General features: G+C 39.6%; 4 protein-coding genes and 2 long non-coding RNA genes across 6 annotated transcripts; 1 reads left to right on the plus strand and 5 right to left on the minus strand.

The window, feature by feature from the left end:
- Window positions 1-34: 34 nt before the first annotated feature.
- Window positions 35-21,496, plus strand: LOC145737546 (bromodomain adjacent to zinc finger domain protein 2B-like). Its single transcript, XM_081992254.1, is given in 34 exon segments — window positions 35-465; window positions 1,927-1,993; window positions 3,268-3,304; window positions 3,768-3,835; window positions 4,323-4,443; window positions 4,497-4,701; window positions 4,703-4,806; window positions 5,868-6,129; window positions 6,182-6,505; window positions 6,811-6,831; window positions 6,973-7,183; window positions 7,235-7,454; window positions 7,506-7,817; window positions 10,246-10,560; window positions 10,614-10,732; window positions 10,787-10,941; window positions 11,002-11,200; window positions 11,258-11,323; window positions 13,044-13,088; window positions 13,394-13,444; window positions 14,012-14,079; window positions 14,081-14,214; window positions 14,217-14,839; window positions 14,841-14,870; window positions 14,872-15,030; window positions 15,032-15,085; window positions 15,087-15,696; window positions 15,699-16,311; window positions 16,367-16,549; window positions 16,600-16,921; window positions 18,858-18,979; window positions 19,878-20,147; window positions 20,207-20,542; window positions 20,662-21,496. Coding segments are annotated over 30 exon segments (6,396 nt in total). The 5' UTR covers window positions 35-465; window positions 1,927-1,993; window positions 3,268-3,304; window positions 3,768-3,835; window positions 4,323-4,337; the 3' UTR covers window positions 20,819-21,496.
- Window positions 5,468-6,349, minus strand: LOC145737547 (uncharacterized). Its single transcript, XR_014180413.1, has 2 exons — window positions 6,211-6,349; window positions 5,468-6,087 (listed from the first exon to the last, which is right to left on the minus strand). It is a non-coding gene; the product is annotated as an uncharacterized LOC145737547 (long non-coding RNA).
- LOC145737548 (uncharacterized) lies at window positions 8,256-8,936 on the minus strand. The gene is made up of 3 exons (XR_014180414.1): window positions 8,770-8,936; window positions 8,448-8,707; window positions 8,256-8,388 (listed from the first exon to the last, which is right to left on the minus strand). It is a non-coding gene; the product is annotated as an uncharacterized LOC145737548 (long non-coding RNA).
- A 114-nt stretch (window positions 21,497-21,610) lies between the features above and the next one.
- Window positions 21,611-22,142, minus strand: HINT1 (histidine triad nucleotide binding protein 1). The gene is made up of 2 exons (XM_081992251.1): window positions 21,981-22,142; window positions 21,611-21,926 (listed from the first exon to the last, which is right to left on the minus strand). The coding sequence occupies exons 1-2, from the start codon at window positions 22,089-22,091 to the stop codon at window positions 21,657-21,659; spliced, it is 381 nt and encodes a 126-aa protein (XP_081848377.1). The 5' UTR covers window positions 22,092-22,142; the 3' UTR covers window positions 21,611-21,656.
- A 146-nt stretch (window positions 22,143-22,288) lies between these two features.
- LOC145737540 (SPRY domain-containing protein 7) lies at window positions 22,289-23,578 on the minus strand. Its single transcript, XM_081992246.1, has 4 exons — window positions 23,385-23,578; window positions 23,158-23,328; window positions 22,877-23,098; window positions 22,289-22,826 (listed from the first exon to the last, which is right to left on the minus strand). The coding sequence occupies exons 1-4, from the start codon at window positions 23,500-23,502 to the stop codon at window positions 22,729-22,731; spliced, it is 609 nt and encodes a 202-aa protein (XP_081848372.1). The 5' UTR covers window positions 23,503-23,578; the 3' UTR covers window positions 22,289-22,728.
- A 77-nt stretch (window positions 23,579-23,655) lies between these two features.
- LOC145737538 (transmembrane protein 98-like) lies at window positions 23,656-24,930 on the minus strand. The gene is made up of 3 exons (XM_081992243.1): window positions 24,590-24,930; window positions 23,850-24,285; window positions 23,656-23,794 (listed from the first exon to the last, which is right to left on the minus strand). The coding sequence occupies exons 1-3, from the start codon at window positions 24,733-24,735 to the stop codon at window positions 23,723-23,725; spliced, it is 654 nt and encodes a 217-aa protein (XP_081848369.1). The 5' UTR covers window positions 24,736-24,930; the 3' UTR covers window positions 23,656-23,722.
- Window positions 24,931-25,044: the final 114 nt, after the last annotated feature.

Raw genomic sequence — 25,044 nt, forward strand, 5'->3', positions numbered from 1 at the left:
TCAGAGCGATTTTTACACTGTGCAACCGGCTCGATGTAACTGCACGTCGAATGTGCGACGGAGAGGTCGCAGAGGAGAAGCGAGAATGAAAACCGACGGTGGACGTTTACGGGGGGTACCGTATACAGCGGGAGAGGGGCCTTAGCAAAGCAATCGGACTGACACCAAGCCTAGGTCCGGCCATCTTGTAACGACGAAGCGCCGTTGGCCCGTAAAACACCCCCGAAAAACCGAGAAAACGCGTTGGAAATTTGCGGAAAACGCGTACCGACGAACGCGGTTAGTGCCCCGACTCGACTCCAGCTGCTAAACACACGTGTACTCGTCGTACGACCCGGTTTAATCTACATTTTCCTAACATAACAGTTTTGCAATTATTATTGTTTTTTTTGTGTGCTCCTTGTAAGTGTCAAGTGTTCAAAGCCACCTGGATATTTTTGGATACAATAAAGTGAATAACTTCAGGTGAGTAATAATCCCCCAATCAGAATAAAACTGAAAACCAATCAAGTTGCCATTGACGTCTTTTGTCGTCTTCCTTTTTTTTGCAAATTACCAAGCCGTAAACAATCTAATATAAAGTAAGGTTAGGGTTCTCATTCAATTACTATTTGTGATAAACAAAGTTTATTTTGTTGTTTTGTTTAACAAGACACAATTATTCTCCAGTCTAGTCTCAAGTATAACATGACATTTTAATAATTAATTATCATTTCTGCGTTGGAAAATTGCATACGTGACCGCTATAATTTGGTTGAATCAAGGAATTTCCCAGTGAGTGTTTCTCATTCATACCGTAGAGACAAAGACAGTTTTACCGACTTTTATTACGACTATTTCCAGTAACGTTAGTCGATCGGGGCCCGGACGGAAAACGAAATATAAGTAGGTGGGTAAAAGGCATTTTACATGGAGTTGGGCTGGCTGGTAAATCGTTATTTGTTCACATCTGCCGTCCAACGACTCATACCTTTTTTAATGCGGCGTATACCCATCGGAACTGTATTGCAGACGTTGACCCCGATAAAAAGCATACTTAAATGTGTCTACATAGTTCCTATTCTCTTGATTGTATTCCTATCAGTACAGTGCAATTAAATTCAGTCACTATTGTGGTGACCTTGTCTTGTACTAACAGTATCATTTGTTGTAAAGCAAATTAGGGCACCTGGATGTGTCAAGGTCATTTTTAATTTTCCTGCCAAAATATAGAGAAACGTGCAAGGGATATTTCATATCGATTTGCCGGCCCATCTTTGGGGCCCCGCACATATTTTTCTCATCCGTCGCCGTTCAGTGTGTTTCGTACTTGTACTGGCATCTTATTTCATTTTAAACTCGTTTCACAACAATTTTAATGAGTCCACCATCTACCTACCATCGTTTTGGTCGCCACAAACCCAGGTCGTCCCTGTATAGGTTTACCTTTTTTGGGGCCCCTCTCGTTTTTCTTTTTCCAAATGTCAACCCGATGATTATTTGCACAAACTGTAACTGACTGAAAGCATAAGAAAACGCGTGTAATTATTCGAAAGTAGGTAGTACACCTAAATGTAACTGTACTGTTATCAAAGCTGTGTGCATAATATACAGGGTGTCCACTACAAGCCCTAATGTAGCTTATTTGTGTAAATCACCTATTAGGCAAATACCTTGCACAGGTAGACTTAAGTCAAATTTTATATAATTTAAAAGTTACTTTGAAGACCTTAGGGAAACTATCTCGGAAACTATGTATGATGTAACTGTCACTTCTGACTTGTAAATATTAAGTGATCCCAGTTACACAGGGTGACTCTTATACCATTTGCAACACTGACTTTCTTTTGGTTAATGCACTCTTTAACAAAACAGCAACATACTGTATAATTTACTATTCGAAAAGATAAAGAGACAACTCCTAACCTAATTTCCATTTTGTTACAGATCCAAACTGAATTATTTGTAAGAGTGATGCTAAAGCCATGTCCTTCATTAGAGTGTCAATTTTCAGGTAAGTTTTCTTCCTTAGCAATATTACGGGAATACAAACTAACCATCTTAATGAACTTCGATTTAGTTATAATCTTTCAGTGATCCTCTGGGCCTAAACTGTTTGAATTCAGCTTAGGGCAAGGGCAGTGAGGATCCAAATACTGAAAGTTGTTTTTAAGTCTGAAAACGATCGATAGACCGGCTTTGTTGCCGGATTCAGGTCCCCCAGAACAACCGTCGAGAAGAATGAGTGTAATGACCAAATCGCCGGTGATGGAATTCTGCCTGCGCGGTTATTAATGGGCGAAATTCATATACAAGTTGAGACTTAAGGGGCTAAGTAAATCTAGCAAATTAAATTGTTCATTTCAAAAACAATAATAATAATTGTAGATTGATTGAAGGAAGACTTCTTCCTGACATTAAGTAGTCAACTTTCTCTTAAACAAAATTGGATGATACTATAATTTGTATTAAAGTGCGGAAGGTGTGGCAGCCAGTCGAAACGTAAATAGAAATCTCCCATCTGCGACACATTACACCGAGTAATATATAAAATGTTCTATCCCTGTAACATCAGACTTTCTCGTCAACTGGTTCTTAGGACAAATAAATCCATAAACTCTTTAACCGTTTATTTTGTCATTACATCCATTTGTACTGGGGGCCCCGGCTCGAGCTCACAAAGCTAGTCAGAAAACCTCTTATTGATCGTTTTCTGTTTATAGCTTTTAAAAGCAGCCTCCTGCATGGCATTGTGTCTCGGGGCGCTCGAAATAAAACAGACCATTCCTTGCCGATGTTACAAAAATGTGAAACGTTGTCGAGTGTTGCGGGCCGAGGGGCCCCCGTGCGAAAAAGACCATAACAATGAACACTCTATGCGGATTCCTTATCTTTAACATACTTTTATATACGTCTATGGATCATTAATTAAAATAGTCTCCTTAGGTTGATGGGTTTGGTTCCTAGAGGGCTTCAAAGTTGACAAAAAACATAATAATGCACTCTTTAGTAAGTTTAGACTGTGAAAGTTCAATGAGTGCATCTACAACAAAAATCAAAGCCTAAGAACATTACTGTAATTGCATATAGGATCCCTTCGTCCTGGCAAAGCAGATGTGACGTAATTAGACTAGTTAGTCACAAGATATTAATCGGTCTTTTTGATAAAGTAGTCACGTGATCAACTGTCGCATGACGTCACATTTGACATACTGACATACACCATCTTTGCCTAGTCATTGTATTGTTTGATTGATTGTAATAATTAATAGGCGTTATTTGTTTCAGATTCAATCATTTAGGAAGGATTCTTAACGTATAAAAGGTAAGAATACAATGGTAACATAGCAAATATTACCGGTCGATTCGAAAGGAGCGCAAATTTACGTAATCGGACACCTAAATAGACCGAGATGGTACTTACTTACACATTTGACGCATTCGAAATTATTTCTCTGCATAGTTGGACTGTTCCGTGACGATCAGATCGTTCACCTTTGGCAATTGTATAAACGTCTTTTACGTTCACATTCAAAGCATATCCGTGTTCTCGAGATGTGTTTTCATCAGGTAAAATTATGCGTAGAACGCTATAAATGAATTCCGCAAACACACCTGAAATGAAACTTATTCATTTTTACTTTTATTAGGTTTTCTCTCAGTTCAGCTTAAACAGCCAATCGTAAAAATGTAACAAAAACGAGATATAAATATTATTGAATCTGTGTGTGTGGTGTGTGTATCTGTGGGACGCATGGATCAATAACAGATGTTCTTCTTTGTTTCAGGACTAAATGCACAAAAATGGGCTGAACGAGATGCGCCTCCAGAACGGGCAATATTTCATTAAATAAAGGTACGGTTGGTTCGTTTCGATTAGCAAAGTGACAGTTTTTAGTCACGTGACCACTATACAGGTGTGGTAAATCGAAAACCACGTAACGGACAGAGAAACGTATGCGCGGGACTAAGACAGAAAACGAAAAAAATATCAAGTAGGCCATATTTTCGGCGCGCTGTTGCCAAACGCCAAGTTATTTTGTCGACGGTATTTGAGTGATACTTGGCGTTTGACAACAGCGCGCTGAAAATATGGCCTACTTGATATTTTTTTCGATGACTGACCTAACCTAATTTATAGTTGTTTAATTAATAAACATAAACCTGTCAAATTGACGGGTGAATATTAAAAAACGGCTTAAAATTTACGTTGACCAATTTACACCTTTCTCAACAACAAAAATGATTTTGTTTGTGTTGCGTGACAGATTTAGTTGTGTTTATTATTTGACAACACAATATTCGGTCTTGGGTGTTGATAAAACGGATCGTGCGTTTTACAGTGTTGTGGATTGGAAATGGATAAGGAAAATGGAAAGGCCAATGAGAGTTCTTCCAGTTCAAGCAAAGTTGCCAACGTACAAGATCCAGCCGCTTTGCTCGACGCTGCCAGCTTGTTTGGAGGTGAGTTTTCCCATTCTTCTGGTCTGGTTTATTCTATAGACTTTGTCTGTTAGCTTACTGGCCTAGAAGTGACGCTAGTGCCGCTAATCTCTTCGCAGCCGCTAGCGGTTTCGGTTTGCCGACGCACGCGGCCGCTGGCGCCTTGCCTTTCGGCATGCTACCGCCCGGTGCCGCCGCCCAAACTTCCCGGAGTAGTTCAGGATCAACTTCCAGCGCCTCCGGCTTGCCGCCCAACTACCCGGCCGTTTCTTCGACGTCATTCTTCTGCAGCTGCAGCCGCAGCCGCTTACAGTAACGCTGCCTACTCCAATACACTTTCGGTTGCGGCCAGTCAAGCCGCCAGTTTAGGAATGCCAGCAGCAAGTAAGTAAAATATCAGTTTGATTCATTGAACAAACTTTAAATTACCGTCAGTAAGTGTCTTATACTGCCTTGCATAAACTGCTGCAATAGGGCGGAAGTGCATATTATGTTTCAAGGGAGAAAATGGGAGTTTGTAGGGTAGGAAAACGACGGAGGTCATTATCCCACCTATTTTTGTTCTTTAGGGTTGTAGTTTTTTCGTCAGGGGGTGCGTAAATTTGTTCTTTAGGTGACACAATAAAATTATCTGGTCATTTTAGTTTCAGTTTGCATTTGAACACCATGTATAATCTAATACACAACTGGGTGCAAAATGTAGCATTAAATAGTGTGTAACTCACTGAGAAGTTGTCACTTATATGTATTTCTTTGTATTCATTCCTGTTAGGGGGGATGGGGAAATAAATATTAAAAACAAAATAGCCAACTCCCTCCACCCTTTTGGAGCCGCGACTCCGCCCCATAAAGGCCCTTCGTATATCGCCGTCGGCCGGATTTGCTGCAGCATTTGATCTGGGCGAAGTGTAACGCAAATGTAATTTGTTTTATTGATCTACTTTTCTTGGGTCGGGACTCGTCTTTGCGCTCGTCCGCACCCCCTTCCACGTCGCTGTTCGACCCCGCTTTCCACCCTCAAACCGAGAAAAAAAAAGGGTTTGGATTATGAGTGATGACACGAAATTGTAATCTTTATTGGGCAACCTGAATATATTCAAATTCAATTTGACAGTAAATCACGTGTTATAGTTGTATTCTGTGTATAAGGTAGTCACGTGATTTAGTGTCTCAGATGTCAAACTGAAAGCAAAATGTGTTTACAATACCTGTCTCATTTTAACTCATTCTGATAAAACAAGATGGCCTATGTTACTACAGTTTAAAACTTATAGGTTAATACTTTCGCTAAAATTTTCCTCGTGTCAGGTGAAGGTGACATTTCTAGAATACGCTAACGTCACGTGACAAGTTTTAAGCTGCAGAATGAGTAAAAATGAGACAGACAGTTTGAGTGACAGCATTTAAAATTTTCGAAACCATTAAGTTTGTAAAATCGTTTGAAGGTGCTGCTTGGTGGTCGATGGCGTCCCATTTGGCCGCCCAGGACTATTTGGCGCGACTGCAAGCGTCCGGTTTGAATTTTCCAATGGGCGGACCGGACCCTTACGCTGCTCTAGGTCTGCCCTCATTGGCTTCCATGCAACAGCACAATAAGTCCAAAGGCTCTTCGTCCAAGTCCAACGCGAGGTCGAGCAGTTCTTCCGGTAACAAGGACAAGTCTACCTTAAAAATGGACTCGAAGGTCAATTCCGGGCTGTCAGCTGGGTGAGTTGTTTATTTTTAGCGTATTTAAAGTTTACCGGTTAATTGCGTACAGAAAGACGAACAGTTCCATGAAATACTCACCGCCAATTGGTCTGACCATACAGCCTAGTTTGAACAAGAACAGTACAAGTGAACGTGGCCGTAAATCGAGTTTAAACAGTGATTTGAGTTACTTAAGTAAACTGGATAGTAAACAAAAAAGTACTAGTGCCGGTACGGGTGTTAAGTCCAGTTTGGATTCCGCCAATTTATTTGCAAACTCTTTGAGTCTGTCCAGTTCCAATCAGGACAAAAGTGGCGCGTCAAATAGTGCAAACACTCAAAATTCCGTTAATAGTTCTAGTGCTGTGCCTGGATTACCTGCCAGTATATTAAGGTGAGTCACATTCAAATTAATACTTGCAGGAGGAACATTCTTAAATGCACTTGATAACTACATGTCCTGTAAACTAATTGTTTTTCCACCCAGCAAGGCAAATCTTATCTTATCTGCGCTTATAAACATATGAAATCATTACATAGAGAATCTGAATGATTATTGGATGTGGATTTACATATACCCACTACAACACACCTAATATCAGAATATTACACGGATAGGCATAGTAGAATTCGTTAGTTCCATTAAGTTAATTTATAAAGCAATTCTATTTTGTTATTATTTTTTCTTGTTTTGTTTAGTGCTGCCCTGGAGGGAAGTAGGTAAGATCAGTTAGGTTGTACCTACCGTGTAGTAGTAAATCAGTGTGTGTGATTTAGTTATTTATTGGAATAGAAATTTAAAACAACGTTGTTTAGTCAGTTATGTAGTGGTAATTGATATGGTCAATGCATGTTTTACAGTGATCCTAATTCAATTTTGGGTGGTGTTAGGTTGCCACCTGACACCGAGATTATCAAGTACACGTCGTCCATTGTGGGCCCCAAAGTACCGGGAACAACAAATCGGGGCCGTAAAAAGACCATTTCTTTGGATCCACCCTCGGTCAGCGTGTTACCGTCCAGTGGTGGCGGCATCTACATGGAACGCACTTCTAAACGGCCTAAATTAAGTGTACGTGAAAGTTTATTGTCCAAATACTTTAATAATACATGATTTATATAGGATCAGGAGATATCTCCGCCAGGTACTCCATCTTCAGACCGTGTGGAAGTGATCAAGTTGCCGTCGACCAATGGAAGTCCGTATAATTCATCTACGGACGCCACTGGGGAAGCCCCACTAAATCTGTCACTAAAACCGAACGCTTTTCCAAACAGTGGAAGCAGTTCATCTCTCAATTCACTAAGCAATATGAGTGCCAATTTAGGATCTGATAGAATATGTGAGTCGTTAGTGATTCAGACACAGGCAAATTAACCAAAAATCACTTTAGCGCGACGAAAACCAGGTCCAAAACCACGCCGGGTAGTCCCTATCGAATCGACACCTCAGTCTACTACCCCACCCAGTGTCACTATGTCTCATTTGTATCCAGGAGCCGAATCTCCACGTCCTCCTAGTCGAAATGAAGGCTCGGACGGAGGCAGTTCAACGTCGTCTACTTCGGCGCCCGCCTCTTCAGCCGGTTGCAACGCTTTGGGGCTGCCCAATCACAAAGAGGGACGACCTCGTAACTTGGGCCGGGGCGTTAGTAAACCCAAGAAGAATACTGTGGCATCCTTGTTAGCGCAAAGTAGAGCTTTAGGTGAGTGTTAGTATCTGGCTCTTCAAATCTCAAATGTTTTCAATTGGTACCTGATTGGAACTGCTCAATGTAGATTACACCTTATTTATCGTATTTCTCAGGCAAATCAACTGTTTTTAGAGCTTTCTGTAAGCTATTCTTCTATCAGTCCGCAACTTTATAGCTTCGCAAGAAAATCAGATTAAAGCTGGGTTTATACAGCGCACAATGCATAACATTGCACAAGAAATCACAAGGGTTTCTTTTTGGTGTTTATACAGTCGCACAACATATAATTTTTAACCAATGAAAAAAGCTTATGACAACACGTGATAAATGTCATTGCAATGTGAAATGTTATTTTTCTGTCACTTGCCATTTGTCAATCATGTTGTTGTAAAGTTGGAAAAGGGTAAAAAAAAAACATTTTTAATAACAACAAAAAAAGAGAATTCTTCGTATTTAGAAAGCCAACACAAACCGACCATGCCATCCCTGATAATTCCAACCATCACTGGCAACACAAGATGGCATGGTTCAGGTGTTATTATTCCATGCTATTTCCTGCATAGAACAACCTTCTGATAAATAACTGAAAAACAGAACTGGCAATACTACACATTTTTATTTTGGAATTGAGAATATACTTACTGTTGGATTTTTTGTCTTGTCTTTCTGCAGGAATGGCCCCACAAGAGCTAATAACTTATGGAACAGTTCTGGAGTCATTTGAAAAACTGCTCTGTATCATGTTTTTCTGCAAACTGAACTATTTTTTCAAAAACACTATGTTTATTGCGTTTTCTATTCATAGGTCGCGTTTTAAACCTCCGTATTCTCCTTTTCTTGACATCTATAAGCTTAATGCTGTAGCTGCAGCACCCAAGCCCCAATTGTTGCCAAGGTTCCATCTGCAATTGTTTAATAAATTCTTGATGTAAAGAGAAACTAATTAGCTCTAGATAATTTTTACCACTAAACTCTGTTTTTTCCGTAGACACTTCAACTGTTTTTATTGCACTAAATGACCAAAAATCACAAATACAAGATCAACAACAAACCACAATTCTTGAACAATCCAAATCCACCATTCATAAACAAAACAATAACACAATACAATGACGGACGGCGGATGTCAAAATATGACATTTTGCGCATGCGTACAGCCACCGCCCTCTGTACAAGAAAGCCAAGAAGGTGCATGCCAAAAATTCCAATATGGCCGAAATATGGGATTGACAGTTTGCATTTGTTTGTATTGTGGAAATTGAGTTTTTGGATGATTAAATTAATTTTTAAAGTTTAAAGTCAAGACTTGGGATTACTTGCCAAAGTAATTTTTGTTTGCTATTATATATTGTTGTTTATATGTTTGTTGTTCTAGTGAAAGTGTAGTTTGTGTTCATTTTATTGTGTTATCACTATTGTTATTGTTCCTTCATTGTTCTATAATTTGTTGTTGGTTTTTTAACTTAAATTCTATTGCCTCTACAATATGCCGTCACACTTGTTGTTTGCCAAATTGTAAAAGCAATTTGGAGAAAGGCCCAAAAGTGTCCTTTCCTTTCCAAAAGACCCTGCTCGAACCCAACAGTGGTTGAAAGCTTTGAACTGGAATGATTTTACTCCAACACAATACTCAGTGGTAAGTACAATATGCTTTCTCATTCAGTAAACTTATTGCCTCTTACATACATAAGTGAGTTAAATTTTGAGGCCGCCTGCATTTTGAGAGCAACAAAGGTTTACTCTGAAGAAACAGGACAGCTTTTAGAAGTTTCATTGGCACATTTACATTTTAAAAGAAAGGTCTTGGTAATAATAAAACCCATTTACCAGTTTTGCTTACCTAGATTCAAGGATTTCCAAATTTTCTTTGATTGAGCAGTTTTTACATTAGTTTGTTGTACTTTCCAAGACAAAGGGTTCTAACCAAACTTGCTTTGGCTGGACTTTATTGGATATAAAAAGCCATATCTATACATATCTGGATCAGGAATGAAGCGTTCTTTGATTTTTCACTCACAACTTCTAATCAACTACACGAAAAAATTAAAAAAAACATATTTTCTACTGCATCTCCATAGGTTTGTGTACAAAAAAAAATCCGATAACGCCGCCATTAAAATGACATTCTAGGCTTTCTTGTAAAGAAGGCGGTGGTACAGCTGTTTTCGCATAAGAATTGCATAGAAAGTATATTAATAAATGTATATTATTAATAATAACAGTAGGCATTACTGTAAAGCCAACTTTCTATGTTATGCATTAAGTTATGCATTGTGCGCTGTATAAACCCAGTTATAATGTCTGACACAATTCTAAAAATTATTATCAAAAATCGATGTCTCTATCTAAATTTTAATTTGCAGAAAAAAGAACAGATATTTTTAAGACATTGTAAACAAGTTAAAACTTGAGTGATGTAATATCAAAGTTATTCCATTAGGTATAAAGCCGGTGCCGATGTTAGATCCGAGCATTTCGATGAATCAGCAAATGAGCATGCTGAAATCGAACATCCTGGCCGCGCAACAGTATATTTCGGAGGCGGGCGGTGACGAGAAGGCGCTGAACAAGTTTCTGCAGGAAAGATTTAAAGGGGCACTAAGTGATGGCAGTACGGCCGAAGCGTCAGATTCCGATAACCTATCCGATTCTAATCCTACTGATTCAGAGGCGGAAACCGATTCGGTACCGCAGTTGGCCAACAAGAAACAAAAACAGTACGACGAACGGTTGTTGAGAGTGCCTTTAGAGAAAGGTCAGTATTGGTTCAAGTTGTGACTCTTCCAATCAAGTGTGGTTGTTTTCCAGGATGGAGACGTGAAACCGTAATACGGGGAGTGACCAAAAATGGCGGTATTAAGGGTGACGTCACTTATGCCGCACCAGACTCATCGAATAAATTCAAACAAATGTCGGATATTACGCAGGTGAGTGGTTTTGTAACTTTACCGTGTATAGTTTTTACAATAAAAATAAAACAGTACTTAGAATACCAAAAAAGCACGGATCTGACAAAGGACAACTTTACGTTCAGCTGTCGGGTGATTATCGGCGACTATTTACAACCGGTGCCCCCTGAAATGCAAACTGACGGCAACGAGTTCATTTACCTCACCGAGGAGGACGTTATTAAAAGGTGCTGTCAAATACGGTTGACTTGATTCGATTCGGTTGACTTTTGGATTTTTCGTCGTAGACTTGAAGAGTTAAGAGCAGCAATGCGGACCAGTTTGCCGGTAGAGCAACGGATAGAAATGGCGCGAAAACAGCAAGCGGCCAGGGCAGCCGCACGTCTTGACCGGGAGCAGCAGAGACTGGTCAAAGAGTTGGAGAGGAACGAGAGACAAGAAGCGGCTAGAAGAGAGAAAGAGGCTAGATCCCAGCAAATTCTAGAGGTCAGTTAATCGGCTTTCTGTGTAAACAGCCGCTAAAGCATAATTCATGCATTTTAGGCTAAACGGAAGCGACAAGAGGAAGCTGAGAAGCAAAAGCAGGAAGATCATCAGCGAAAACAACAGGTAAATTTCATTAATACTCAAAATTAACGTTTTTCTGTTATCTAACTTTTCAACTATTTTTTTTTTAAATTGCCAAAGGCTTAAGTATTACTGAATCATTTTGGAAGTGCCAGAGACCTCTGAGTACTACTGCAAACCGCCTAAAAGTTGTCAGAAGCCTCTACAAATGTCCCAGAGTTTTCTAAAATTGCCAGAGGCCTCTAAGTACTACTGAGTACCTCTTAAAAGTTGCCAGAAGCTTCTACAACTCTTCTAAACAGTCCAAAACTTTTTTAAAAGTGCCAGAAGTTTCTGCAAGTGTCCCAGAATTTTCTAAATATCCCAGAGGCTTCTAGGATCGTTTTGTAAGTGCCCGAGACTTCTAAGTACTCTAAGAAGACCTCTTAAAAGTTGCCAGAGCCCTCTGCAAGTGTTCTAAACAGTTTAAGAATTTTCTAAAATTGCAAGAAGCCACTATAATCATTTTGGAGGTGCCAGAGGCCTCTAAGTACTACTGAATACCTCTTAAGAGTGGCCAGAAGCTTCTAGAATCATTTTGGAAGTGTCAGAAGTCTCTTCAAGTGTCCCAGAATTTTCTAAATTTCCCAAAGCTCTCTAGACTCATTTTGTAGGTGCCAGAGGCCTCTAAGTACTACTGAATACCTCTTCAAAGTTGCCAGAAGCTTCTGCAACTCTTCTAAACAGTCCAAAACTTTTTTAAATTTGCCAGAGGCCTCTAGAATTATTTTGGAAGTGCCAGAAGTGTCTGCAAGTGTCCCAGAATTTTCTAAATATCCCAGAGGCTTCTAGGATCGTTTTGTGAGTGCCCGAGGCTTCTAAGTACTACTGAATACCTCTTAAGAGTTGCCAGAAGCCTCTAGAATCATTTTGGAAGTGTCAGAAGTCTTTTCAAGTGTCCCAGAATTTTCTAAATATCCCAGAGGCCTCTAGAATCGTTTTGGATGTGCCACAGGCCTCTAAGTACTACTGAACACCTCTTAAAAGTTGCCAGAGGCCCCTGCCAGTGTTCTAAACAGTTCAAGAATTTTCTAAATTTGCCAGAGGCCTCTAGAATCATTTTGGAAGTGTCAGAACTCTCTTTAAGTGTCCCAGAATTTTCTAAATTTTCCAGAGCTCTCTAGAATCATTTTGTAGGTGCCAGAGGCCTCTAAGTATTACTGAATACCTCTTAAAAGGTTGTCAGAAGCCTCTGCAAGTGTTCTAAACAGTTTAAGAATTTTCTAAAATTGCCAGAAGCCACTAGAATCATTTTGGAGATGCCAGAGGCCTCTAAGTATTACTGAACACCTCTTCAAAGTTGCCAGAAGCTTCTGCAACTCTTCTAAACAGTCCAAAACTTTTCTAAAAGTGTCAGAAGTCTCTTCAAATGTCCCAGAATTTTCTAAATATCCCAGAGGCCTCTAGAATCGTTTTGTAAGTGCCCGAGGCTTCTAAGTACCACTGAACCCCTCCTAAAAGTTGCCAGAAGCCTCTGCAAGTGTTCTAAATTGTCCCAGAGTTTTTGAAAATTGCCAGAGCCCTCTAGAGAGTATCATACATGTGTTTTTATGTAATTGGACTACGCGAAACACGCTGTAATGACAGAATATGAATAACTGGATGGGAAATGACACTTTTTCTATTCTAATTTGCTTAAGCAGTACATAATACAACATACAACGTTGTTGAATGTAATTAACACTTTTGGACACTGTTTTTGAGTGAATGTTTTGTTTTACAGGAGAGAGAACTCAAAAGACAACAAGCAGCAATGCTGAAGGAACAAGTAAGTTTACATATTAACGTAAATACAGCAGCACAAATTTTGTATTTGTTGCGATGATCGTGTGTGTGATTTTAGGCGAATTACATAATTTATTGGCATGAATTAGATCCACATATTATAGCCTTATACTCTCGTCACATGTGTACAAAATTTACTGGAAAAAAATTAAGTGAATATAATAATTAGAGCCGCTTTTTTGTAACTCAAATTGTTGCGCTCTCTGTCTCTTATATACAGTGTGTGCGTTTTTTTCCTTCATAGCTATTTTTTTGTAAATACTGTCACGCAGTTTTTTCTCTTCCTAGATCTACATACAGGAGATCAATAAACAACGAGAAATCTACACTGTCGAGCTGGTATGGACAATCCTTTTGAGTGTCGTTTCTCCTTTATTTTCCTGTATATCGTTATCATTTTTTTTTTCTGCTTGAACGCGTTCTTTTCGGGGCGTAACACTTTTGACAGTTTGCGCTGAACACTTTCTTTCAGCTGACCTAACACTATAATAATAATTAATTCGGTGATGGCGTGCCTGGTGTTCTTATTTTCTGTTTGGTTGCGGTTCTGCCTGTGTTAACACTATGTTATGTTTTTTTTTTTGGCTCGTTTTACATTAGTTGAGGCGTTTAAATGTCATTTCTGTTCTTAACGCCTCGATTGTATGTATTGAAGTGATTTGCGTTTATAATAATCAGGAGAGAGAAACTGTTACAAATCAATGACATTTGTCACCATCTTTGTCCAGATTTTTGATATCTAATGGTTTCTCTCCTTATATTAATAGTTTAGAAAAAACTAAAAAGTAAACCATTTCATTATACTAGAATTTGAAATGACATTACTAACTACTACTTGCATGCATCTCACATTGTGGTGTTTTACTCTAAGTACGTAAAACGAATTACGGTTTTCTTTCTGGACAGGAAAAGGAACGAAGACGACAGCACTTGGCGCTGATCAAAGCGATGGAAAACCGTCGCAAAATGGAGGAGAGAGAGACGGAAACAACAATTATTGGCTGAAAAGCTGGCGAACAAAGAAAAGAAATTGGAACAAAGAAAAGCGGACCTGGAAATACTCACCGAGTTGAGGAAGCCTTGCGAGGACTTGGAATTGCAGAACCAAAGGATTTGCCCGATTTCGACCGAATTCCTAACTTAAAACTTCCTGGGAAAGCGTTCGCGGACACGCTGATGGTGTTTGAGTTTCTGCATAACTTTGGAGAGACTCTGGGTTTCGATATGGAATCGTTGCCCACTCTGGACTCCCTTCAGCACGCTTTAATGTCCAATGAACAGTTTTTCGAGGCCGAAGAAGAGCTCTTCTCAGTTATGACGCATTTACTGGTGTGTGCCATCGAAGATCCTGGAATACCACACCCGGCACGACACACCACAATTTTAGGACAAAGTCTTCGTCAAGCTGATATAACGCCATCGAATTTGTCGGAGATTTTAAGGATTACTTGTACGCGAATGCAACTGGTGAAGTTCAAGGCTTTAACTGGAGTGCACTTTGAAAGGGACCGAGAGAAAAGAATCCCCGACCACCATCAAACCGAGGAGGAAATGCTTCAAACAATCACAGGAAAAAACAGCCACTACTATGAATTACTCCATGACAATGCCACCTACAAAATGTCCGATCTATTGAAAGATAAACCGTTCATGGCCCTTTCGCCGACAGATAAAGGCCGTATTTTGGCATACGTTTGCAACGAACTCCTTCAAAACAAAGCAGTTTTACGGCAAAATCGAAACCTCCATGGCCACCATGATCGAGCAATAAACGGGACAAATGGTTACTGGACCAGAAAATCAGAAAACTCAAAGTGTTGCACAACAGAAAGGTTAAAAGTGAGGCTATGGAAAAATCGCACACTGAAGATGGAACCGCAGATTCACCCCATATACTCCATAAAGACGAGCTGCTGGAAGAGGAAAGAACACGATATGAGCGATAACGAAAGTGTGGGAACTCAACCGGAGGAAGAAGAAGGACGCCAAGCTGTCTGGAGAGGAGCTGGCTAAAAAACTAGAAAAACTAATACAAACATCTGAAAATCATTTAACTTCAAGCAATATAGCCGGCTACCAGCTAAGAGCCGTCACTTTCGGGGAAGATAGGTATTTCAGACGATACTGGTCACTGCCCAAATCTGGTGGGATTTTCATTGAAGCCATGGAATCTGCTGAACCTGAAGCATTCGAACAACATCAAGAAACCATCACCAATGGCATAGAAAGTTTGAATGAGTTGAACAACGTTTACCCAGACCAGACTACGGACAAAGAGGTTATTAACGAGAGTGATATTAAAAAAGAGGAGGAGGACACAGGAAAACGCCTAACCGAACAGACGCACCAAGAAAATGGAGACAACACTGTAGGAAATTTGGAACAGTTGCAAAAAAGCGTGGACGATTTAGTACAAAGCTTCGAGAAGGAATCTCAAGCTGTTGTAAACAACGACACTTATGGCGAATCAATTTCAAATCGGAAGTTCAATTTGTTTGAACGTTTAGGACAATGTATGGAGCGTGAAAATAAAACGGAAGAAGATCTGAAAGCTGAAGTGAAAGCGGAAGTGAAGGAAGAACTGAAGAATGAATTCTAAAAGAGTTGAAACAGGAAATCAAACCGGAACACATCAAGTCTGAATTCGAGGACAGTGAGGAGGTGAAGTGGTTCAGTATACTAAATCGGGACGGAATCTCGTGTGACGAAGTCCACCTGTCCCCGGGGAACTCTACAGCCTATCCGGGCGATCAGAAAGTACCAATTTTCCCCCCTCCAGGCGCTAACGCAAACTACCACAACTGCGAGAGCCCGGCTCCCTTACAAATGACGTCGGAGGAAAGTGCCCAACTGGAGCACATAAAGCGGCACGGAAAACCTTCGGTGGCCAATAAAAAACAAGTACCACTGGACAAATGTTACGGCTGGTGGCGGATGAAAAGTCTAGACCAATTGAGGGAAGTACTGGACAATTTGCACGTTAGAGGCGTTAGGGAGAGGGAGCTGAAGCGCAGCTTTTTGTTGACCATGCAACAGATGTACAACAAGGGAAAACTGGTGATCGAAGAAGGCCACCCCGAACTGACCGAATTGGGTGGGGAGGGCATTGAAGGCGTTTCCATGGTAGTGGATGGGGCACCGGTGCCTTACGAAGTGGGATGGTGGAGCAGAGCTATAGCTCATCGTGTGGATTTGTTTCTTTTGGAAACAGGTTCGTTTTATTGTTTCATACTAAAACTTAATTCACTGTTGCTGTATTTGAAAGGTGGAGGCTTTGGAGGACAAAGTGGCAAGCGCTAGCCTGCAAGTGAAAGGTTGGAAGGTGACTGAAAGGGATAGCAACGACCTGGTTTTTGGTGAAGGAGTGGCTCTAATTAAAGAAAAATTAGCCTCGTTGGAGCTGAATATTGAACGTCGATATTTGAAACCTCCATTAGGAACAAAGTGAGTATAATAATTTTATTTTGTCCTGTGTGTTACATTAAGCGATTCAGTCCGAACTTCCGTTCGAGCACCGGAGGCACCAACACTAGTCAAGAGACATCAAGTCAGCCAGCTTTAACGCAACCAGACTTGGTGTCGACACCTGCAGCGAATACGTCACAAACAGCGACGCCTTTAGGTCCCGACGACGTCCCGAAAGGTCTGGCAACGTGGCGGGAGGGTGTCAATCGGGCGGTCACGTCGGCGCAGCTTGCCATGTTGCTGTACTCGCTGGAATCCTCCATAGCCTGGGACAAGAGCATCATGAAAGCTGTGAGCGATCAGGCCGAATTTAGCATTCAGAACGCCCGCAAATATAACACAAAGCTCAGTGTGGGTTGCTTGTGCTGCTTACGGTATCGTTCGTAATTAACACGTCGCCGTTGCTTATTAATGTTCTTTACAAACATGGCCGGTGACGTAATTAGCCATCTTTGTCAGATCGAAGTATGAAGGGAGAGAGTCAAAATGAGACAAATATGGCTGTGTAATTTTGTATATTTCCGTTATTATTGCCTTGGTTACTTGGACGTTGCATGGCCTGCTAGAGATGTGTCACAATCCCAGGCCTGCTTCGATTTCAAAGATTGTTACCACGTGACGGTTGTACATAAATGCAGCAACTGTCACGTGCCCAATTGTTTCAGCCTTAAAGTCGAACCAGCTGACTTGATGAAAATTTTGAATTGCCCGTTTTAGCCCTCTCTCTCTCTCTTTGGTCGCTTCATACTTTTTTAATGTTAAAGTGTTCATTTTGAGGGCGAAATGTTTTTTACGAATGCTACCCTTCACCTACAACTCATTTAAAATTATCGATTCACATTCTCGATTTGCACTAAAATAATCGATATACGAGAGTGTGGATAGATGGTTACGCTACTCTACAAAATGCATGCCATCCAGTGTTGCCGGCTTCCGTTGATTGACCAAGCTCTAGTAAGATGTTTAGACCATTTTAGACAGAAACAAATCTCTGTGATTTTAGCAGTGATGGCCTGGGTGGTCTAGTAAAATGTTCAGGGCCGTAAATCTTGAAATCAGGGAATTGAATTCTCAAGAGAAGTGTTGATAGAATGTGACAGAAGAAACTGACAATAGCGGGCTTCTGTCACATTCTTCAGACCTTTCTCTTGATAACTCACTTGCCTCGTTTCAAGAATACGCACCCAGATCAGTATAAAAATCTTTTTCTTGTTGATTGTTCATTAATGAATCGCATTAATGCACGATTTTATCATAGCCAACTACATACGCTTATAGTATAGTTCCATCCTTCTTTATGTGTGTTAAACAGAGAGAAATAGACGCACATTATTTATTTGTCAAACACCATTAATGACAGAACTCGCTGTCATTGTCAAGGGTGTCTATGATTCTGGTGTTGCGTATACAACTGACAATTATTAGTTTCTTTTCAAACTTTTCAGGATAATAAGCGTTTATTATAAGCCGAATTTTTGCGAACTAGAACCAACATACTTTTTCGACGGACTTTGTGTTTGTTCCATCAAAAGACGGTCAGATTTCAGATTGTTTTTTGCTTAGTTTTCAGTTTATAGGTGAACTAGCTAGAAGGGCTAGGACGGTAAGCAATTATGATTGTTATTTTGTTTATTTTTATAATGAAAAATAATCATGCAATTATTGACGTTGACGGAAAAGGATCAATCGGTTTAAACCATTTCGATTGTTAACCGCTTTCATTAGTACACTTACAGAAATTGATTCAACATGGCGGAATTCGACATACTAGGGCGGGGCCGTGTTGAGAAACAGCCTCTTTGATTAGCAAAGATAGTCACGTGATACTCGTAATGAAACGGAAACCGGCATTATTGATTCGTATCTATTGCATGCTATCCACCATCCATTTTCATCAGCACAATAATTTTAGTCGTTTTGTACATATTAACTGAAAAAATGCGGGAGTTGGTGTTTTTTTAACTTTATTGAGTCACTATAGCAAAGTACTAGACGTGGTTTGGTGTCGTTCTATACAGGGTGAATCGTTTGTTGTTTGCCTTTTTCTAGCATCGTAATCAACAACCAAAAAAGCTGCTAACAAACGAATCGTCCTGTATATTATGCATTGTTTTGTAGAGTAGTGTAATGCTAAGTCTACCAAGTGCAGAATTTGCGGAAATTTTAACGCAGTGATTGCCTTTTTTCGTCACAAACTAGGTGACTTACGCAAATACTGTACATGTGGACTTACCATAAGTACAAAAAGGTTTAAATATGGACTAAGAAATATTCATTCACTTTACAGAACTGCCAATTCTGCCATAGCGGTGACAACGAGGACAAATTGTTGTTGTGCGATAGCTGTGACCGGGGCTACCACACGTACTGTTTCAAACCGAAAATGGAACAAATACCGGACGGTGATTGGTTAGTTTTGTGTCTCCCTCTAGCAATGTTGCCAGGTCTACCGTTAAAACGGTATATCAACCGTTTTTGTAGTTCTTCTACCGTTCTCCTGTCATTATGTTGTTTGTGAAACTTTTTATACACTTTTTCAGTTTATTGAATAGGAAATTTAATAAGGATTCTAAAAATGAGCTTAAAACAGTCATTTTCTTACTCCAAATTATTCTCTAAAACCACGTAATGTCTGTCACTATTGTCAAAATTTTACTAGAATTTGCAAGAATTATATTCGAAACAAGACGATTTTTTTAAATTATGACAGTTATTTCGACAATTGTCCCTTCATAGTCTAGCTAAATTGTCTTCTGAAATCACGTGACAACTGTCACTAACGTCAAACTTGCTAAGTTGCAAAAATCAGGGTTTAGGAACGTTTTCTTGCAGTATTTGATATAAAACGAGTTTCTGAAATTTATGACCGTTATTTTGCCAATTGTCACGTGACCGTCTATGCGTTCTATGATCACGTGACAACTGTCACTAACGTAAACATTGTCAAACAGTGCAAAGTTACAAAAATCAGAGTTTAGAAACGTTTTCTTTTAGTATTCGATATAAAGAGTGTTTGTGAGATTTATGATTTTGACAATGGTCAGGTGACTGTTTAGATAAACTATCCTTTAAAACCACGTGATCTAACGATTATTATTAAAAAAAAAATGAAAAATTTGTATTTTGGGTTTTTACATTATTTATAGCAAATTTCAATGATTAAAAAATCTTTGACAATTATTCAAAAGACACCCTGTAGAATAATGTAAAATGAATAAATCTACCGTTTTTTGACTGATTATTAAATATTTTGACTTGGCAACATTGCCCTCTAGTGACAAATGTCAAAAATACAAAATTTGTGCAGGTACTGTCACGAATGCATGAACAAAGCGACCGGCGAACGAAACTGCGTCGTGTGCGGCAAAAAGGCGTCAAACACGAATAGCAGAATGGTAGTTTGCGAGATATGCCCGCGGGCGTACCACACCGACTGCATCCAGCCGCAAATCCATAAAGTACCGCGTGGCAAGTGGTACTGTTCGAACTGCATCTCGAAGAAACCACCCAAGAAGCCGGTGAAAAAGAGCAAAACACCGAACCGTGAAAGCGAATCGTCTGATCAGCCTCCTGCTAGGTAATTCCGTTGTTTTAACCTTCAAATTTTGAATTAACGACCCTGCGGGGTGATTACAGTCCCACGCCGTCGCACAGTTCAGTAACGACCAACGAAGATGTACCGACAACGAATTGCAGCCAAAACAGCGACGTTTCATTGGTGTCGAATACAAGCCTGACGCTGACAGAAGGTTCTCCCTCAGCTACAGCGGCCAAGAAGGAGAAGGAAAAGGCTCAGAAACGTCTCGTGAAAGAGCTGGCGCCCTGCAAGGCCATTTTGGACGATCTAGAGTGTCACGACGACGCGTGGCCCTTTCTATTACCGGTCAACACTAAACAGTTCCCCACCTACAAGAAGATCATCAAAATTCCAATGGATCTTTCCACGATCAAGAAAAGACTGCAAGACTTGGTGTACGTATAATTTCAGTTGACTCTCTTTAGTTTAGACAAAAGTTGATTCATGTGATCACGGCCTTCTTGAACTGTTGATGACGTAAACGCAATTTGCCTTGATTCACACTAATTTTCAGGTATAAATCGAGAGATGAGTTTTGCGCGGACGTACGTCAAATTTTCAACAATTGCGAAACGTTCAATGAAGACGACAGTCCGGTAGGTAAGGCTGGACACGCCATGCGGCAATTTTTCGAGGCTCGTTGGGCCGAACTGTGCTCCAATCACAGTTGAGTGAGTGCCGTTTAAATGATCATTGGTGAGTTACACTGGACCCGGAAATTATTTTTGGTGCTTCGTTCAGCGTGTTTACTAATTTTAACCGGAAACGAAAGTATTAAAATTGAAAACATCACATTAAGAGTAGACTTTGATTAGTTTGTGATTTAATTTTAATTGAATTGTATTTTTGATATTTTTTTAAACGTTTTTTTTGAAATGACTTTTTTTATTTATTTAAGATTAGGTTTTGTTGTATGTGAACGAGTGTGAAAGTGTTTTGTTTGTATGTTATTTCATGAGTCAGAAAAATCGAGTATTTTATTTTAAGCAATTTAACAAGAATATTCCAGCAATGCTCCGCCACTGCCTAGTTTCATTGGACACAAGATAAAGGTGGTCATGAACGTCCAATAAAAACCTCCAATTTTTAATGGACTGTAGTACACTTGTTTTGTATAATAAAATGTAAAAATCCGGAAATGCGCATTACCGCTCAATTTTGACGTCACTCTGATTTACGAGGAAAATAAAACAAGTCATTTTTAAGGTTAAGCATGCAAAGTATTTAAGAATTTAATGAATGTGTTTTTTGAGTAGACTAGTTCTGGGCAGAGTTTGTCAAGTTTAGAACTAGAATTATGTATTTGAGTGTAAGATATTTATATTAATTATATTTACTTATAAATGTAATCAGACTTTTTTTAAAACTTTCTTCCCTATATTATATATCCTCTCTAACATATCAATATCTATCTATAAATTGCCCTCTATTAGTTGCCGGCTGAAGTAATAATGGTAAACAACTTCCTGCTAAACAATTTATTGAACTTTTATAATACAAAGTGGCACTTTAGCCAGGAGGCCATTGCATTTGTCTTCCAGACAACACATGAACGTGCAAATGGTACACCGACTGGGCTCCTACCGGTCCGTCGTTAATAACAATACGAAAACCGTCCTTTAAGCCACGTTCAGCAGCAATCCGTTTGGCAACGATTAGTAAATGCCCCACTAAAGACTCGTCCGTGTCGTCAGCTTTGGACAATTGAATTATTGGTTTGCGAGGGATCACCAGGAAGTGCACAGGGGCTTGGGGGCTGATATCGTCAAAGGCGACACACTAAAGTTGGACGTTGACTTAAATGGACTTACACTGTTCAATAACTGTACTTACAAGATCGTCCTCGTAAATGAACTTGCAGGGAATTTCTTTTCGCAGTATTTTGCCGAAAATTGTGTCTCCACCGGCTTGGGCAGATTGAGCCAGTTGTACTTCATCACCCATTTTTGTTTTTTAAAATTCATAACCACAAAATGTCAAATAGTATCGTCCAGCCACAACTTACAGGAAACTGTATTTTATAGGTAGCAACTTGAAGTAATCACAAATAGATGGCGTCACCCTTGTTTTCACTTTCCTACAGTTAAAATACATTTTGGAAAAAGTTGAAATTAATAAATAAAAAAATAGGAAGATTGCAATTTATGCCTTAAACAACCAATCTTTATTATATACATATTAAACATACTAATTCTTATCATTATATATAAATAAATTTGTTCATATTACATTCTTAACTATGTATTATTATCTAGGCACTTCATTAAATGATTTTATAAAAAAAATGAAACTATTTCAAATTGAAAAAATACAAACTTAAAGCTAAAACAGTCGCAATAATTTCATATCTTCTCGCCTAACCTATAAATACTGTTGTCAAATGCATCAGAAATTATCATTCGTCCTGAATTAACACTACACACCCTGTATCTCAGGACTGATTTACTCCAACAATGAAGTGCTACTTCTACTACAATATTTGTGTTCAAAATAAAAAAAGCTTCTTATTATCCCTTACAAACTAGCACACAACTGTATAGTTTCTAACAATGTTGCCAAATTATATGACAGTTTGTACATCTCAAAGAAGAGACTGTTCTAACATAATTTTGTCAAATCCTGAAGGTGGAGAGAAACTAAACTGATCCAAGACAATATCTAATATGGCCCCATCATCAACTGCAAAACCAGAGTAACTCAACAAGTGATAACACAAACCAAAGACTTACCATATAAAGCCGGATATGTAGTGCCTTTTATGTTGGTTATTGAATAGTCAATTTCCTCACCATTTACAAAGAATTTCAATTGAATGTGATCAAATGCCACTCCAATAACGTCACCCTCTTGCAAACTGGTCTGGTTGGGCAAACTCATTTTATGCAATTCCACTTTGTTGTGTCTGAAAATGTGGTCACTGGACAAAGCCCACGAGAATTCATCCATTCCGCCTATACAATTCACTTGTAATGCGTATCATATACAGCCCAAAGCTTGTAAAAAGTCTCACCCACTGTCAGGCTCAAATCAGTCTGTCTGGTAGCCAGCCCCACAGACCACATGCCCCCCTGTTGCACTTTTACTTCAAAATAGGATTTCGACTGGACTAAAGGGGCATTACCCAACACGGCACCCGCTCCACACACTCTCTGTCCCTCTTTTACCACCACCACCTCGTAACCTGTAAAAACTTTGAAAATAAACCCAGCAAGGGACACCAAAACAACAATATGCCACCCATGAAGGAGGTGTCCAGTTGTATGGGATTGGGCTTGTGGATGTGTTGAACTGGAGGACTGAAACTAAATCCATTTAAACAACCTTTCAAACAACACAACGCTGATACTGAGGACATTATTTGTTGTTTAAAATTCTTTTTTTATGAATATTAGTTGGAAATAAAAAAACATAACCTCACTTGTACTAAATAAATCGTAAATGTCAATAGATGGCGCTCTTTAGAAACACCCATTGAGCTTTATAGAATGGAAAGGTAACAAAACTAAAATTTGTGTTTAATAACTTTTATCTACAAATACAAGGCCGACAAAACATACAAAGATTCAAATTCAGCTTTAAAGTCCATTGCTTAACAGGGGAAACTTGTTGTTGAGATTCTCTTGGCAAAGTGACGCTTCTCTCAGACACTGCACAAAAAAGACCTGTATTAATGACAGACAGGAGTTGTTTCTGACGACTTACATGAACATGCCCATCCATGTCGTTGAGCAATTTATCAATCAACTGCAACCCCAATTTATCCTTCTGTCCGCATTCGTATTTGGTCAGAAGCGCCAAATGCGTGACGGCCAACGTTAGAGCGGCCGCTCTCGCTTCCAGTAAACGCGGATCCAATGGCGGATACATGCTCCTCACCATATCGTCCACTCGGCTAGAAATCCTTTTGGCGCTGTCGACAATTTGACTGAAATTGCCCGATAACGGAGTGGAATTCATTGCCAATGTGGTCAAACGTTCGGTCAGGAATCGGCAGGTTTTTAAAATGGCCAAACAGTGCGGTATCAGTCCAGTGGCGTCATCTATCCATTGTTCGTCTGCCAAGATACTGTCAAAATTCAGATTTACCTCTCCCATTTCCAGTTCAGGACGATCCGGTTCGATTAGTCCTTTTTCAGGTCTAAAATAGAAAAATCAGAGTTAAGTTAATGTGACAAAATTAGTGTTTTTGTTTAGGACAAGGACAGTAGAAAGGAGTTGGTGTATAGAGGGCGCTGTAACTACTAATTCCATTAAGAAAATTGGCAACTATGCAGGCAGCTGATTGAGGACCTTCTTCATTGGCCATCCAAAATATTAGTTTTTAACTAAAATAACTCAAACTGTCCTGCTTCAGTCTGGCTATATCCTAAGCAGGGCACAATTATCAGTCCAACAAACCATTCAATCACCCACAAAAAAAGCAAAACTGTAACTACACCTACCTTGATTCATGATACACGTCCATGGGCTGATAAAACAGTCTCTGTCTACGACAAATTACCACCAGAATCACAAAGGCACTAACAAAAATCGCCGATAGGACTCCGAAAGCGATCGCCGCCACCATTTCCGCATATTCACTAGACATGACTGTCTCTGAAACACATATGTGTGTTCACGGTTTCCAGATGATCAAGTGCTAAACAAGCCCGAATAATACCGCATGTTGTCAGGACGGAAACACGAAATTTTGTACGCGTTAACGATTTGTGTAAATTGAAAGTTAAAACGGGAATTATTTAAGTAATAATAAACATCTAAATAAGTGACTTTTTCTTTGCCAATTACGTTTGTCAGTTTGCTGTTTATAGTTCAGTAACCACGTGAATAGGCACGTGACTACCACATATAAGCACACATAACCTAATCACGTGACCCTGTTCTGTCAAGAGGCAAA

Source organism: Ips typographus, linkage group LG14 (genome assembly GCF_016097725.1).
Source record: "Ips typographus isolate SLU linkage group LG14, UJ_Ityp_2.0, whole genome shotgun sequence".
Lineage (NCBI taxonomy): Eukaryota > Metazoa > Arthropoda > Insecta > Coleoptera > Curculionidae > Ips > Ips typographus.

What these genes read in the sequence shown, in the direction of transcription:
- HINT1 (XM_081992251.1), bottom strand. Translation starts at nt 22,091, where the DNA reads ATGGGTGATGAAGTACAACTGGCTCAATCTGCCCAAGCCGGTGGAGAC. An exon ending in TCATTTACGAGGACGATCTT is followed by an intron (nt 21,927 to 21,980) that starts GTAAGTACAGTT and finishes GTCCAACTTTAG; the next exon opens with TGTGTCGCCTTTGACGATAT.
- LOC145737540 (XM_081992246.1), bottom strand. Translation starts at nt 23,502, where the DNA reads ATGTCCTCAGTATCAGCGTTGTGTTGTTTGAAAGGTTGTTTAAATGGA. An exon ending in ACTGGACACCTCCTTCATGG is followed by an intron (nt 23,329 to 23,384) that starts GTGGCATATTGT and finishes AAGTTTTTACAG; the next exon opens with GTTACGAGGTGGTGGTGGTA. An exon ending in TGATTTGAGCCTGACAGTGG is followed by an intron (nt 23,099 to 23,157) that starts GTGAGACTTTTT and finishes TGAATTGTATAG; the next exon opens with GCGGAATGGATGAATTCTCG.
- LOC145737538 (XM_081992243.1), bottom strand. Translation starts at nt 24,735, where the DNA reads ATGTCTAGTGAATATGCGGAAATGGTGGCGGCGATCGCTTTCGGAGTC. An exon ending in GACGTGTATCATGAATCAAG is followed by an intron (nt 24,286 to 24,589) that starts GTAGGTGTAGTT and finishes TTTCTATTTTAG; the next exon opens with ACCTGAAAAAGGACTAATCG. An exon ending in ACATGGATGGGCATGTTCAT is followed by an intron (nt 23,795 to 23,849) that starts GTAAGTCGTCAG and finishes TTTTTTGTGCAG; the next exon opens with TGTCTGAGAGAAGCGTCACT.